The sequence below is a fragment of the Maniola hyperantus genome, chromosome 1, assembly GCF_902806685.2.
Source record: "Maniola hyperantus chromosome 1, iAphHyp1.2, whole genome shotgun sequence".
In the NCBI taxonomy this organism is placed as follows: Eukaryota; Metazoa; Arthropoda; class Insecta; order Lepidoptera; family Nymphalidae; genus Maniola; species Maniola hyperantus.
In genome coordinates, this window is record NC_048536.1 from 5,233,228 (window position 1) to 5,250,072 (window position 16,845).

General features: G+C 33.7%; 4 protein-coding genes across 9 annotated transcripts in view; 2 read left to right on the forward strand and 2 right to left on the reverse strand.

Moving 5' to 3' along the window:
• The first annotated feature begins 86 nt into the window (after positions 1-86).
• On the forward strand, positions 87-5,582 carry LOC138403011 (uncharacterized). Its single transcript, XM_069501876.1, has one exon. It carries the CDS (start codon positions 739-741, stop codon positions 1,939-1,941), a length of 1,203 nt encoding a protein of 400 aa, XP_069357977.1. The 5' UTR covers positions 87-738; the 3' UTR covers positions 1,942-5,582.
• Positions 5,583-6,349: 767 nt separating this feature from the next.
• Positions 6,350-7,915, reverse strand: Rpn8 (regulatory particle non-ATPase 8). Its single transcript, XM_034985500.2, has 2 exons — positions 7,566-7,915; positions 6,350-7,223 (listed from the first exon to the last, which is right to left on the reverse strand). Exons 1-2 carry the CDS (start codon positions 7,738-7,740, stop codon positions 6,418-6,420), a joined length of 981 nt encoding a protein of 326 aa, XP_034841391.1. The 5' UTR covers positions 7,741-7,915; the 3' UTR covers positions 6,350-6,417.
• A 2,826-nt stretch (positions 7,916-10,741) lies between these two features.
• Positions 10,742-11,870, forward strand: LOC117997297 (inosine triphosphate pyrophosphatase). Its single transcript, XM_069502535.1, has one exon. It carries the CDS (start codon positions 11,133-11,135, stop codon positions 11,706-11,708), a length of 576 nt encoding a protein of 191 aa, XP_069358636.1. The 5' UTR covers positions 10,742-11,132; the 3' UTR covers positions 11,709-11,870.
• Positions 11,871-12,387: 517 nt separating this feature from the next.
• Positions 12,388-16,845, reverse strand: part of atk (artichoke) — a 28,422-nt gene continuing 23,964 nt past the window's right edge. For all 6 annotated transcript variants that reach the window (XM_069500263.1, XM_069500353.1, XM_034984121.2 and 3 more), the window contains exons 3-4: positions 14,184-16,807; positions 12,388-14,100 (exon numbers count right to left, since the gene is read on the reverse strand). In XM_069500263.1, the coding sequence (XP_069356364.1) occupies positions 12,584-14,100; positions 14,184-16,807 (4,141 nt within the window). In that variant the 3' untranslated portion in view covers positions 12,388-12,583. The remainder of the gene's footprint in view (positions 14,101-14,183; positions 16,808-16,845) is intronic.

Genomic DNA, 16,845 nt, shown 5'->3' on the forward strand with positions numbered 1-16,845 from the left:
TTACATTTCAAATATGAACTTCCTTTTTTAGGGTTCCGTACCTCAAAAAGAAAAACAGAACCCTTAAGGATCACTTTGTTGTGTAGTGTAGGCTTGGTGTGTCTCCAACCGTAAGCCCGGTGTAACACCAGCTTGCGCCAAAACTGCTAACGTTGCACGTTACATTGTATTAATGCATTCTCGATTATTACACGCTTTACGCTCAACATGATCAGACGTTTTATTTCTATCATCATCACCAACACCAATCACCACATGGCGACCCTGCTCTAAGGACTTGAGAAGAAGCGATGAAGGTAGAAAATGGGGAAGAAATATTCCAAGTCAAAAGAAGAAACCATCGTTGTGGCGCAAGCTGGTGGCGCAAAATGCCAATGGCGAGGCCAGCGCTAGTCGACTTTACTCGGAATTGGAATTAAGTGATATTTTATTAATAGTGGTGTTGTCGATAATGATGATGGCTATTGGGTGGTATTTTTATAAAAGATGCCAAGAAAAATCAATTAATATCTTACGAAGAGAAATGAATGCAGGCCATATGAATGTTGTAACGAGGCCCCCGGAGATGGTGACTTCAGCGCATATTTGAGCCCCACGACGCGACGTTCCGAGAAATTTGGCCGACGTGACCCGACCCAGTGTTTGTGAACAGTGTACCTACGATGTGAATGGAATGTACTGTGACCTTTTTCCGAGAACTGCACCTGTTACTTAAGTGCGAACTTATAAAATTAATATATGGAATTAGAACAATTAGATACTATATTAGTGCAATTAAATCAATTAAGGACTTATTTAGTGAAAATCGGACCTAGTAGAAGAAAAGGGGACTTGTTAGTGAAAAAGTACAGTGAGGCAAATAAATGTTATAATAGTTATTTAGAAGTAATAGGGATAGTACAAGAAAAATTCGATAAAAACGAGTATACACAGGACACTCAAAAATATGTATTAGGAATTAAATATAAGGTAGAGAGTTTATATAGGGATATTTTTAATTTGTGTAATTTTCAGGAAACTTCCACAGACAAGATGGAGAGTAAGGTAAGTTTTGATTTGAAAACCGCGGTAAACTTGTTGCCTATTATGACCGACGATGAAAGTGTTACGCAAAAATTAATAGATGCAATTGAACTTTATAATTCGATGTTAAATACCGAAACTAAATGCTTACTTGTGAATTTTATCTTGAAAACACGCCTTTCGCGTAATGCTAAGCTACGCCTTAATACAAAATACGACGATGTAGAATCTTTATTGCGGGACATGAAATTGCATCTGTTAACTAAAAAATCCGATGTAGCGTTACAAAGTAAACTACAATCGACCGTTCAGGCCAATAAGTCGATTGAAGAATTTGGACAGGAAATTGAAAAATTATTCGTAGAATTAACGATTTCACAGGCTGACGGAGAGCCGTCAAAATACGAAATTTTGCGGCCATTAAATGAAAAAAATGCTATAAAACGGTTTGCAGATGGATTGCGGAGCCAAAAATTAAGCACGATCATAGCCGCACGCAACTATAGCACTCTGAAAGATGCAATAAGAGCAGCGGAGGACGAATCCTTAGTGAATCCTCCTCCTCCTTTCATGACATATCAAAGAGGTCAATTTCGTGGTAGACGTGGTTATAATAACTTTAATAGGGGAAGGCCACAATATTATCCAAGGTCATATTATAATAATTCGTATCATAACAACGATCACTTTCATAATAATTCCCAAAGATATTCCTATTATAATCGTGGTTTTTCATCTGCCAGAAATGCGGTCAGGGGTGCAAACCCAACTCGAGGTCGTGGTGTTACATATCAGTGGCAAAATAACAATCGGAGTTCACGAGGAGCTTTTACAAATAGGAATCAGAGGAAAATAAATTATGCTGCTCCTTCGTCAACTGAAAACAACGAGAGTTCAGAAAAATTTTTTCGTCCCTAAATTCATTTTATCAGGAAATAACATAAATTGGGTGAATTTTAGGCGTTACGGTCAGACAGTAGACTTATTAGTGGATACTGGAGCATCAATTTGCGCTATTAAGCGTAGTTCATTAAATAAACTTAGAAATCAACCACAATTTTATGCTGATGAGTTTGAGATTCATGGAGTTGGTGGCGGTCTTATGTCAGAAGGTTATGTATTTTTAGATCTCTACAGCTATGGCAAAAAATTCATACAAAAATTTTATGTGTTTCGTAATTTACCATGTAATTCATCTGGAATTTTAGGACAAGACTTTCTGTTAAAATACCGTGGGATTGTGAACTATAAAAATAAGTGTTTAATATTAAGGAATAGATTTAGTACTGTAAGATTAGCGCTTAACTTTGATGACGTGTTAGAAATAGAACCTAGATGTGAAGTTATTAAGTATATTCCTACTAATCTTAATAAAGATTGCGTAATTGTAAGCGATGAAGTGGCTAATGGTGTATTCATAGCGAATTCAATTTGTTCGCCAAAAAATGGGTGTTTACCTGTTAAGATATTAAATACAACAGAAAATAAAGTAGTTTTAAGAAATATTAAGCCTATTGTGCATGATGCAGATGAGTATTATATAAGTAAGTTTAGTTCTAGTTTATTAAGCCCGTCACGCACGCGTGAATTATTTTCTTTATTAAAGTTGGAATCTTATTTGAATAAGGAAGAACAAAGTACAATTGAAAATATTTGTGCTAAGTATAGTGATATTTTTCACTTACCAAATGATAAATTGAGTGTAACGAATATTTACAAGCAAGACATTAAATTGAAAGACAATACTTCAGCGGTTTATAGTAAACCATATAGGTTACCCTTTGCACAAAAACAAGAAATTAAAAAACAGGTTGAAGAGTTACTTAAAAATGATATTATAGAAGAGTCAGTTAGTGATTGGTCAAGTCCATTACTTATAGTTCCAAAAAAGGTAGATAAATCAGGTGAAAGAAAATGGAGAGTTGTTATAGATTATAGAAAGCTTAATGATAATATAAAAGATGACAAATTCCCACTACCCAATATCACAGATATTCTAGATTCGTTATCAGGTTTCATATATTTTTCACATCTTGATTTATCGCAAGGGTATTATCAAATTGAATTAGATCCAGAAAGTAGAAAGTATACTGCTTTTTCGACTGATCAAGGTCAATATCAAATGAAAAGACTGCCTATGGGTCTGAAAATCAGCCCAAGTGCTTTTTCTAGAGCAATGACAGTAGCTATGGCAGGATTGAATTATGAAAAATGTCTGATATACCTAGACGATTTAATAGTTTTAGGTAGAAATTTGGAAGATCATAATAAAAATTTAATTACAATTTTTGAAAGACTTCGAAAAGTTAATCTCAAGTTAAATCCTTCAAAATGTGAATTTTTGAAGAAGGAACTTTTATATTTAGGCCATGTTATTTCAAACAGTGGAATTTTACCAGATCCAGAAAAGGTGAAAGTGGTAAAGAATTATCCGGTTCCAAAATCAACTGATGATGTAAAACGTTTCGTAGCATTCGCTAACTACTATAGAAAATTCGTAAAAAATTTTGCAGATATTGTCTTACCTCTAAATAAACTCGCAAAAAAAGATGCAATTTTTAATTGGTCATCTGAATGTGAAGAAGCTTTTAACACATTAAAAAATATTCTAATTAATCCTCCAGTATTGAGTTATCCAGATTTTTCAGAAAATAATGAATTTGTTTTAGAAACAGACAGTTCAGGTTTTGCAATAGGTAGTGTATTATGCAATAAAAACGGTAAACCAATCGCTTATGCGAGCAGAAATCTAAATAAAGCAGAACTAAATTACCCGATTATAGAAAAAGAACTACTAGCTATAGTATGGTCAGTAAAATATTTTAGGCCTTATTTATATGCTCGTAAATTTAGGATAAAAACAGATCATAAACCATTAATATATTTATTTGGAATGAGAAATCCTACCAGTCGTTTAACAAAATTTAGACTTTGTCTGGAAGAGTATGATTTTGTTGTTGAGTATGTAAAGGGAAAGAGTAATGTAGCTGCAGATGCATTATCTCGTATGATTGTGGAATCTAATGAGTTGAAGAGTATGAATGAGAAGTATGTAAGTGAGAAGAATGTTAATGTGATGACACGTGCTCAGACTAAGAAAGCGAGAGAATTTGAGAATAATAATATTATTACAAACAAGGACGTACCGGCATTTAGACAACATGTAGACAACGTAAGGACTGATCAACCTAACGTTGTTGAGATACTAAAAAAGACTACTAATGACACGGAACTGACATTAATCGATAAGAGAAAGTGGTTAGATATTTTAAATAATAAAAGACTAAATAAACGCGTTTCAAGAAATAAAAACTACATGTACGTTAAGGAAAAGTTGACTATATATTCATGTTTGAACCCAAATTCTTTATCAATAAGGACGCGAGACGACTTGTTGAAAGAATTGGAAGATATGTGTGAAGAGATAAATATAAAAGAGCTCGTTATAATTAAAAATGAAGATAACTTGAAAATGATTAAAACAATGTTAAATAAAATAAAATATGATAAAAGTAAAAATAAAGAAAATCTTAGGTTTTGTGTAATAAATAATGTGGAGAGAATAAGTGATAATGATAAAAAGAAACTTATATTAAATGATTTCCATTTGTTACCTACAAGTGGACATGCAGGAGTAAGGAGAACACTTAACAATATTAAAAAGTATTATTATTGGCCAGGGATGGAAACAGATGTCATCGAGTTTATTAAAAAGTGTATTAAGTGTCAAAAGTGTAAGCATCATAGATATATTCGAGAACCTCTAACTGTAACTACGACAGCATCTTCAGCTTTAGATAAAGTATTTTTAGATATTGTTGGTCCTATAGATAAAGATGATTTTGGATATAAATATATACTAACAATTCAATGCGAATTAACAAAATATTTAGAAGCATACCCATTAGTTACAAAATCAGCTGAAGAGGTTGCTAAAATTTTTGTGGAAAAATTTATTTTATCTTACGGCGTTCCAAGGATTATTGGCACGGATAGAGGATCTGAATTTATTAGTTCTATAATGAAAGAAACTTGTACAATTTTAGGTATTGAAAAAATGTTATCGACTGCTTATCATCATGAATCTATTGGTGCGTTAGAGAATACACATAAAGGGTTAGGTAATTTTCTTAGAATACAAACTAACGGTTTTCCAAATTCATGGAGTTCTTGGATTCCCTTTTGGAAATTTTCGTACAACACAACAGTTCATAGTGAAACTAAATATACTCCTTATGAATTAGTATTTGGCCATGCATGTGTATTGCCTAACAATCTGACATCAAAAGTTGAACCTTTATATAACTTTGAAAATTATCCTCTTGAACTTAAATATAGATTACAAAAAGCTCAAAGTGATGCGAGAAATAATTTAATTAAAAGCAAGGAAGCAAGAAAATTTAAATATGATATAAAAATAAATCCAATCCATTACGAAAAGGATGATTTGGTTTTGGTTAAGCAAGAGAATACTAAAAAGCTAGAAAATTTATAAAAAGGTCCATACCCAGTGGTAGAAGATGTATCTCCAAATGTTAAGATAATTATAGATAATAAAATTAGATTAGTGCATAAGAATAGAACTATTCCTTTTTATGATTAAGTTCTTTATGTGTAAGATTTCTTTATTTGTTTTTTTTCTTTCAAAAAAAAAAAAAAAAAAAACGGTAGAGGTGTAGTGTAGGCTTGGTGTGTCTCCAACCGTAAGCCCGGTGTAACACCAGCTTGCGCCAAAACTGCTAACGTTGCACGTTACATTGTATTAATGCATTCTCGATTATTACACGCTTTACGCTCAACATGATCAGACGTTTTATTTCTATCATCATCACCAACACCAATCACCACAGTTGTCTGTCTGTCTGTCTGTCAAGAAACCTACCGGGTACTTCCCGTTGACCTAGAATCATGAAATTTGGTAGGTAGGTGGGTCTTACAGCTGGCTTTAGGGGAAAAATCTGAAAACCGTGAATTTGTGGTCACATCACACAAAAAAAATTAAATTGTGGTCATGAACTAATAATTAGTATAATTATCAAAGTAAAATAACTATATCAAGTGGGATATCATATGAAAGAGCTTCACCTGTGGATTCTAAAACAGATTTTTATTTATTTTTATGAATCATAGTTTTTGATTTATCCTGCAAAATGTCGAAAAAATGTGACTGTACTACGGAACCCTCGGGTGAGCGAGCCTGACTCGCACTTGGCCGGTTTTTTAAATAAAATCCCTAAAAATCAAAACAAATAAAAATTATTGTTAACTGGTATAGTCTGATGGTATGAAGTATCTTGCATTCTAAAATGATCAAACAGTTGTGAATAATTAGTAAATACAATTTATTAAAATAATTCAGCATTACAAACAACTTAAGCTAACAATGATTTTAAATTACTTCTTCTTTTCATCTTTTTCTTTCTTCTCTTTTGTTTTCTCATCTCCTTTTTTCTCTTCTTTATCATCTTTCTTTTCTTTCTTATCCTTAGATTCATCTTTCTTTCCCTCTTCTGCATCTCTGTTTGTTATTTTGTTATTGATCAGGTTGTGCAAGGCTATAATAGATCTTACTAATGCTGCTAAATATACTACAAGGGATTGATCGTTGGTTTTAATATAGAGGTTGTCAACAAAGTTGTCACTAGCAATGTCTGGAAGAAGATTGAATATGTCCTGCAGTTGGTATATGATCTGGTGGTTCATTGGCAAAGATCCCTGCCCAACTTGAACAAGGTAATCTCTGATTTCACTTAATTGAGAGTGAAGGCCTCTTAGGCCAAGCAGCTGGTTTGTAACTCGTTGAGAGAGACTGCCCACTGTAGTATCTTTAATATCTCTTAAAAGATGTTCTACGCCAACTTCTTCCGCTTCTTCTGCACCTATTTCACTGGGCACATGCTCGAATGTCCTAGTTGTAGGGCTGCCATCATCATGTACTTCTTCAACTGCTCGATAAGCTTCAGTTGGCAACCCCAAGTCTTTAGGCTTGGCATCAATGATGACTAGGACAGAGTTAGGGCAGTAACGTCTGACAAGCTCATTGATTGCAACATCATTCTGGTGCAATTTGGGCCCAGTGTGGTACCAGCCCACTACTTTCTCACGGGCATTCACTTTCTTGAACATACCATACATGTTTTCCAAATAATCATGGTCCAGGAACCAGACAGATTTATCTTTATCGTCTTCATCAAAGGGAACTGTAAATAATTAGTAATAACTTCATATTAATTTTGAAAACTGATATGTCTTTATACTAAAGTAATAAATCATTGCTTAACCTGTACCTACCTACGTTTAGAGGTAACGAATATACTTGCCAATTGCCTGAATTGTAACATCCTGCTTTAAGTCTATCTAAATAGGTACCTTCAAGTTTTTAGGCACCAGTGCAAAGATGCAAGAAAGTCTAAATTTCACAAAATACCCTTTAAACGTGGAACTATTGTTTTTACGACGAAAATCACTGTACTTTTGTTGTAAAACTTCTATACTGATTTTTAAATATAGGTATCTAGTTTTAGATGCATAAATTTACTCACCTGCAAAACTATTTGATACATCCAGAACTCCCTTAGCTCTCCAGCATCCAAGGAGTACGCCAACAACACGCTTCTGATTCCCAATTTTGCCCATACGGTTAAAATGATCCACAACACTCAGCAGTACAAGTGGATGAACCACAACTTTAGTGGTCACAACTTCCTGACTAGGCATTTTTATATAATTTATTACTTCTAGCTTATCCTGTAAGCACTTTTGAGACAAAAGCTTTCAACGCGTGGCCACGATAGAATAAAGCGATGAAAAGCTTTATTTTCGAGAAAATATCATTAATTTACGGCTCACCGCCGTTCACAAAAAGCAGAATTTGACAGTCATCATCACAGACAAAAGAAAAATTACTATTTAGAGGCCTCACAGACGGTCAAGCATGTTTGTCAAATTTTACGTGCTTGACAAACATGCTTGACCGTCTGCGGTCGTTTTTCACGTGTTTGTCAAACAAACTAACTAGGTATGTGTTTGGCAAATTTGATTGATGGTCTGTTTGTCAAACATGCTTGACGGTGTACGGCTATGTTTGTCAAACAAACGTTCCATTTTAGCTCCATATTTGTTCAATAATTTTTTATGTGTGAATCGTAGATAGAGTAATAAAGGTAGATGCAGGAACGTTTGCTTTCTCATTCGCACTAAAAAGAGAGCACAGATAAAGTTACTAATGTGATAAACAGAGACGCAGCTAACCTATTTTTTGTCCCTTATCGTGTTTTTTCACTGGTTTTTTTCAAGAATACATACAAGAAGTTGCAAAACAAACTTTGAGAATTCGTGGCGTAATAGGCTAGTTGACACTTTTTTTAAGTAGGTCTTAAATGGTCTGTCTGTCTGTTTTTGATCTAATAGGACAAATATTAACATATTAACATATTTGTCCTATTAGATCAAAAAAATTAACACTATATTTTTTTGCGCCCTAAAAACCGTAAAACTTTAATTTAAAAATATATTTTTCTTAGACAAGTGAAAACACTGTCGGCCATGTTTAGCCGATAGATTATCTGTGCTCTGACGTCATGCATTTGTAAACAACAGCATAACCTCCCAAAGTTTAATAAACATGACTTCTATACTAGTTTACATGAAAAATATAGTAATTATCATTATTGTATCATCCGAGAATGTAAAAACGCATCGATAAAGACCACAGGAAAGTTGTGGATTAGAGTGCCCAGTGAAATAAATATACGTAACACGCGAAGACTTGCTTAAAGGGGTCCTATAATATGACTAACGACTTCAACCCAAATTTATTTTTGCAAAGATCACTTTGTTGTAAGTCTTACTTAATAACTTATTCGATTTATAAAGAGAAAACGATATTTTTTTACGTTTACTATGAGTTTTTAGAAATATATAAAAACTAGCTTATGCTTGTGACTTCGCCCGCGTGGACATTAAATTTCAAACCCCCATTTAACTCACTCAGGAGTGGAATTTCAAAAAATCCTTTCCTAGTGGATACCTTCTCTTTACCTACAAAGAACACACCCACCAAATTTCATGTATCTAGGACCAGCTGTTTAGATGTTTAGGCTGTGCGTTGATATATAAGTTAGTCAGTCAGGACTTTAAATTTTATATGTATGGATACTACGTTAGTCCACGCGTGACATAGGGATGACATTTCTTTGTTTACATATTGAATGACGTCACATCATGGCTGACAGCGTTTTCTGCGTTTCAAATAAAAATAAAAACTGTATTTTTTTTAATTGGATTTATATATCCATCCTGCGTTTTTAATAATTGTTATTCATATATTTCGTTGTCTTAAGCAAAATACTATAATATATAATCATTTATTGGACGAAATTAGATATGAGTCAAGTAGCCTATTGTATTTCTCATGAGTTATTTACTTGTTTTCACATAAAAAACGTTTAATACAAATATTGTTGATCGGTTAATACAAATATTGGGGCCAATTCTCTTGTACACAATCTCTAAACTAAACTAAAGTAACAGGTCTAAATATAGTGCTATCCTTTTCCGCAAGCAACATTTTGAAAGGGATAGCAATAGATTTAGACGTGCCATTTTAGTTTAGTTTAGAGATTGTGTACAACAGAATTAGCCACATTGGCACCGATTCTAAGCACAACCTAATTTTAGAGTATTCCCACCCTCTTCTTACTATTGTAATATGAATAGGACAGAAGCAGTTTGACATTTCTAAATTTAATTTTTAGATGGTAAAACCCGTGATTTTAGCACGCACTTGCGAACCTACTGTTTAAATTTGTATTGTGCACTAAAATTTAGAGTCTTTAAATGTGAAAGTCATGTTCCGTTCCTTTTTTAGCATTAGTGAAAAGAAAAGGATGCAGATACTCTAAATTTAGTTTAGAGAGAGACTAGAGAATCGGGGCCATTGACTACTAAACAATGGTAATAATTGTCGTGTTATTCGTCGTTACGTCGTGCTATCGCTATCTCATACGCGGTTACACAGTACCTACTTACATCTACCTATTATTCTATCTACGGTGTGAATATATTTTTTTTATTCATTATAGGCGCATGCTTGACCACGATCACACCTGATGGGAAGTGATGACATCATCATCGTTTGCCTAGAAGGTGCCTATTAATTCTTGTTATATCTCGCTGTTTTAACCATTCTCGTGCCCAACGTCTCCTTTTTTTTTAAACACATTTCTAAAGTTAATGTAAGTAATCTCTTGTCCCCGGTGCTCATCACTCAGCCCCTATGCTCAGCGCAGTATCCCTTTCTGGATTCTGCGTCGAAAGTGACGCCTTGTTTGACAGACGGCAGACCTGTGGCCCTACCGCGGTTGTTTGACAGCTACAATGTCACGATCGCAATCATCACTGATTGGTTAATGCTTGCTCACTATTGGCCACAATGCATTGTTGCAACAAGAATCGCACAAATTCAGCCAATCAGAGCAATTGAGATTGTAATAATGATTGATGCAGGTTTTAGACAATCGCCCTGCTGTTTGAATGGTAGGTAGGTAGGTAGGTACCTATTTGCACCGTGCACTTGTGTTTGATGACGTCATCAAACAAAACGTCAAAAAACTTAAAATTTGAGAAATATGCTTGACCGTATGTGGGGCCTATAATAGTTAAGAACTTTAGTTTAAATTCTCTAAGGTTTTGGTTGACATTTCTTGCTGTCATTTTACAGTCTGTGCATTTTAATTTCCCTTCTGGAGCTTTTTTTCTGGTCGGTGCTCTGAGTCTGTGATTAAAAATAATTTTTTATTGATGTTTGAACTAATGAACTAATGTGGATTGTGAAATTTGAAAGGATACGTAATAAATAAAAACCAAAAAACTAACTTGGACATAATATTATGACTTATCAGTTATCGGTATTCTCATCTTGTCGATTAAGCAAACACATAGTGGATATTCTCTTGGTGGTTCAGCAGTACTCAACTCCAAACTCAGCAGTGTGAAAGACAGGACAGGAGCGGAGACGAAGTAAAAATAAAAAAAAATTCTAACCAGGATAGGTACAAAAACAAAGTAACTGGCATATTTTATTTTGCCGTTAAATATATATCTTAAAAATGAGTCATAGGACGCTCACTTTCGTTACGGGAAATGTGAAAAAATTGGAAGAAGTGCGGGCTATATTGGGCAATAATTTCCCATTTGAAGTAGTAAATCATATGTTAGATTTGCCCGAGTTACAAGGTGAAATAGACGAGGTATCTATAAAGAAGTGTCAAGAAGCGGCCCGCCGGTTGAAAAGGCCAGTTTTTATTGAAGACACAAGCCTATGTTTCAACGCGCTGGGTGGTCTGCCTGGGCCGTATATTAAATGGTTTTTAGATAAAATGAAACCAGAAGGCTTGCATAAAATGCTAACAGGATGGGAAGACAAATCTGCTGAAGCGGTCTGTACATTTGCATATTGTTCTGGTTTTAGTGATGATTCAGAAGTGGTGCTTTTTCAAGGTATCACCAAAGGTGAAATTGTGTCTCCAAGAGGTAGCAGAGATTTTGGATGGGACTGTATTTTTCAACCTGATGGCTATGATAAAACTTATGCTGAACTACCAAAAGAAGAGAAAAACAAAATATCTCATAGGTGTAAAGCCTTAGATAAATTACGAAGCTATTTTTTAGAAAATGAACTTTAATTTTTAGTGGTTGTCTTAAGTAGCTTGATCTAGGCAACTAGTCAGACAAAATTAAAACCTTTCTACTAGATATTACAACAAAATATATTGAATTAACATTGTAGATGTACTATTAAAATGTTTAAAACAAATATCAAATTTAATATATATATTTTTTACTTTTATTTTGTCTGCCTTCTAGGTACCTACTTAGATACTTACTAGAGAACAGCTGTAGTTTGTAAACTTTGTATGACTTAGATAAGTATAAAGGGATTGGAAGATTTTAGTATGGAGTGTATCCTGTGGCCAGCTCTTATTTTGAATTCTTTATGAAATCACTGTCTCACCTTAATCCATACTAATATTATAAATGCGAAAGTGTGTCTGTCTGTCTGCCTGCTAGCTTTTCACGGCTCAACCGTTCAACCGATTTTGACGAAATTTAGTACAGAGGTAGCTTGCAACCTGGGAAAGGACATAGGCTACTTTTTATCCCGGAAAATTTAAGAGTTCCCACTGGATTTTTAAAAACCTAAATCCACGCGTACGAAGTAGCGGGCATCAGCTAGTACTTTATAAGTTGATAAGAGTCACTTCGATGAATTAAAATAAGTCATTTTATGTTTAAATCCTCGAACCTCTTTGTTAACGTTGTGTTATAAGTAAATGACTTAACTATTATGAATAAAACACAATGGGGCCAATTCTCTTGTACACAATCTCTAAACTAAACTAAATTACCAGGTCTAAATCTTGTGCTATCCTTTTCCGCAAGCAACATTATGAAAGGGATAGCAATAGATTTAGACGTTCCATTTTAGTTTAGTTTAGAGATTGTGTACAATGGAATTAGCCACAATGTAGTATTAAATTTTTATTCCATAATTTGGTATTTAAATTATTAACAACAGTAAATATATTATTACTATAGGTATTTGAGTATTAGAATTTGAAACAATTTTACAAGTTGAAGAAGTGTGAATACCAGGTGCAACGTAGGGATCTAGATTAGTTTTGTTATAGTTCTTGTAATACCATTCATGATCATCTATTCTCTTTGTGTTGGTATTTGTATTTCCAGTTTTGATAGTTTCAGAGAATCTAGTTTTTGCTTCACGGTTAATAACTGGTGCATAATTGTTATGAAGATCATAATGCTCAGCATGTGGCATATTAACTTTTGTTATTGTTGCAGTTCTGCTGTAGTTCTTAGCTACATCTTCATTGGTTGGTAAAAGGATAGCAGAAAGTGCTGTAGGTTGACTCTGGCTGGATTGATTTTCTATATGCTTTTTTAGGGGTGGTGTTGATGTTACTGAAGGTGATGATGGTAAAATACTAGTAGTCTCAAGCCATCCATGTAAAGACATATCATTGCTTGTATCTGTGGTTATGATACCTTCTTTATCTGTTGCTTGAGTTATAGTCATATTAGATTCCATAAGATTATATTTTCTTAAGTGGTTTGGATCACTATTTTGTTCTTCTATATTCTTAGTTCTGTTATAAGCAATATGTGTAGTATTGTCATCACCATGATAAGCTTCTAATTCATGTATTTCACTTTTAGTTTTTTTATGAGTTGCATTATTATGAACTGTTCTTTTTGGTGGTATATTGTCTACAGCTAAGACACTTTGTCCAACTCTTTCTGTTTTACTTTTAGCTAACGAAACTTCATTTCCTATCATCGTATGAGATATTGTTGGATTCGCTATTGGCATGAAGCCATCTGATGCAGCTGGAAGCATGGGAGAAAATCCACCTGTTTCAAATCTTGGAGTTTCTGTTTCTTGATACTTTTTCATATTATGTTGATTGTTTCTATTATCTGACCAATCAATTTTTCGGCCTGTGTTTAATAGCTTTCCCATGTCAATTGATGGTAGAGGAACTCCAAAGAATGTGAAACCACTGGATGGTACAGGCACTTTTAATGCAATGCCTGTCTTTGTATTTGTTATGTTTTTTATAGGAGTGCTAGGTGTGTTGCTTATGCGATTTTTGGATTTGTCAGTCTGATTTATATTATCACTCATATTTTCAAGTATTGTTTCATTATAAGGATAGTCTACATATTCATCGTAGAAATAATCGGATTCTTCTGGTAAAGGTCTGTTGCTTAATTTGTTACCGTGGTAGTTATTTTTTATATGAGTTTCATAATCTTTAATTTTGTCTAATGATGAAAAAACTTGAGATGTTGCCAAATTCGGTAATAATGCTTCATTTTCAAATGTTACACATGATTTGATGTCTGAAACATGAATAGGTATATTCATGCAGTCACTTTTAGAAAATGGCATACCTTTTACGTATGTTCCATCAGCACATTTTGGACCAAGGGAAGAAGACTCGGAAAGCCATGATTTTAACCAAATAATTGCACAGTTACAGACAAGTGGATTACCTGTAAAAAAAAGATAGAAGTGTATATAAAGTTCAAAAGACAAATAATAAATTCCTTGTGGAACAGTATGTTTTAGCACTTACCATCAATATCTAAAATGGCAATATTGTTTCTTAACTTGGCAAAGTTACTTTCATATACAGATGTTAATTTATTATGTCGCAAAGACAACACCTTCAACCTCGGCATGTAGTCAAAAGGTTGATTACTTATATGACATATATGATTGTTATCTAAATTTAATTCCACAAGCCATTCCATGTATTGAAACGATTCTTTGGTAATCCTAGTTATTTTGTTAAAGCTTAAATCCAGAACTTCTAAAGAAATAAGTTGTTTTATGCCTAAGTTTTCTAAACTGGATAGCTGATTATTACTTAGATTTAGGTATTGCACTAATGGTATATTTTCAAATGCACGCATTGATATAAATTGTATTCTGTTGCCTTGCATTTCAATTATTCTTAACTTTGGAAGATTTGAGAATGTCTGATCTGGTATATCAATAATATGATTTCTACTTAAATATATGGACAATAACCTAGGAAGACTGGCGATGGCCATTGGATGAATCATTTCTAATTGATTGTTTTCTAAATCGATCGTCTCTAATTTTTTTAAATCTTGAAAACTTCCCGTGCGTAGCTCAACAATTTTATTACTGTGCATTTTTATTTCAGCTAGCGTTTGTATGTTATTAATAATGTTACCATCGAAGTGCTTAATATGATTGTGACTGGCATCTAACACTTTTAATTTTAATAACATGTTCAGATTATTTGGTAGCTCGTGAAGATTATTTGATGATATATTTAATATTTCCACATCTAAACCTCTGTTAACTAAATTTGGACTAATGCTTTTTAGTTTATTTTTGCTAAAGTCAATAGTAGACAGTGCAACATTATTTTGAATTGCTATGAATTCGAAGTTTTCAATATTATTTCCACGTAAATTTACTTCTCTAAGCTTTTCCAGTTTGCTGAAACTTTTTGGGTGAACACTTATAATTTGGTTATCACTTACGTCAAGTATTTCTAAGCGTTCTAAATCACTGAAAGTTGCAATTTCAATTTGCCTCAGGCCGTTTCGTTTCATGTACAATCTTCGTAAATTGTGTAGGGTCTTCATGCCAGAATGAGGTATCTTTTGAATACCATTGTTTGAAATATCAAGAGTTCTCAAAGAAGGTAGATCGATATCTGGGGAAGGTGAGGTCGGTAAATTTGTAATTTGATTTCTTTGTAAATATAGCTGTTCTAAGCCTCGTGGCAATCCAGGTACGAATTCAACTAGTCTGTTCGAACTGGCATCTAATTCATATAAACTTGGCAAATTCCTAAAAGTAGCTGGATGAATAGACACCAAAGAGTTTCCCGATATATTAACATGTTCTAACAATGGTGTTTCCATAAAAGAAATTGGATCTATTATTGATAGTTGATTATTGCTCAAATCAAATCTTCTTAATGCTGGAAGGTTGTATAATAGCTTCGGTTGTAAGCGTCGAAAATAGTTTTGTGATAAATCCAAACCTTTTAAGGCGGGTAAATTCCAAAATGGACCCTCGTTCATGTCATTTAGAGAGTTATTACTTAAATGTAATTCCCTCAATGCAGGCATCGCTACAAATGCGTCTGCGTCTATTACTTTTATATTATTTTTATTTAAATGTAGTCGCTCTAAACTTGGATGTCCTCTGAGTGCACCTCTTGGAATTTCTCGCAACAAATTGCTACTCATATCTAAATATCTTAATCGAGGTAAAGCATCAAGTAAGGCTCGAAACTCCGATATGTGCATAATTTTGTTTCCGATAAGAGATAACTCTTCAACGCCACTGCCAGATTGTTGCAAAAATGACTCTGGATGTATTCGAATAATTTCATTGTGATTTAAATCTACCACCCTTAATTTAGGTACTCTATGAAAAGCTCCGTGATGGATTATGTTTATATTGTTATTCGATAAAAACAGAGTCTCCAACATGGGTTGGTCAACAAAAGCACCTTCATTTAGTTTACTTATTATATTATGATTCAAGTTTAATATGGAGAGCATCGGCAGGTCTCTCGTAGCTCTTCCAACCATACCTGCATCTGATATTCTATTATTGCTCAAAGATAATTCTTTTAATTCTGGAAGTAAAGATAATGCTCTCATGTGGATAATGTTAATGCCACAGTTTGTAATATCCAACTTTCTAAGTTTGGGCAAATTGAAGAAAGCATTTTCTTTTAAAGTTTGCAGTGTCAAACTTCCACGAATGAATAATCTCTCAAGACTAGGTAGGTTTTGAAAAGTATTTTCTTGTATACTGTTCAAACTTTCCGATTGGATGTGTACGTATCGCAGCTTTGGCATATTCATTAGAGCTGGTATTCTCTTTAAATTTTGCGATTGTATTGTGAGAGCTTGTAGATTTTGTAGCTTCATTAGGCTTTCCGATGGAATACTTTTCAGTTCGTTCTCCACTATAAATATTTCTAAAAGGTTTGTTTCCTGAGATTCCAACCATGCTGCAGATACGCGTTCTAAACCATTATGTCGGAGCATTAATCGTAGGATCTTCACACTTTGAAATAGCTTTCCTGGTAAAGATGGTAAGTAATTGTTTTCAATTATAATTTCATCTATTGGTTTTCTTATCAATTCTCCGATTTTTTGGATCCCTTTTACCACTTGCATTAAGTCGCTGTGTGTGCACCTGGAAGGTAGAAAAGAAAAACCGTGTTAACAATATAG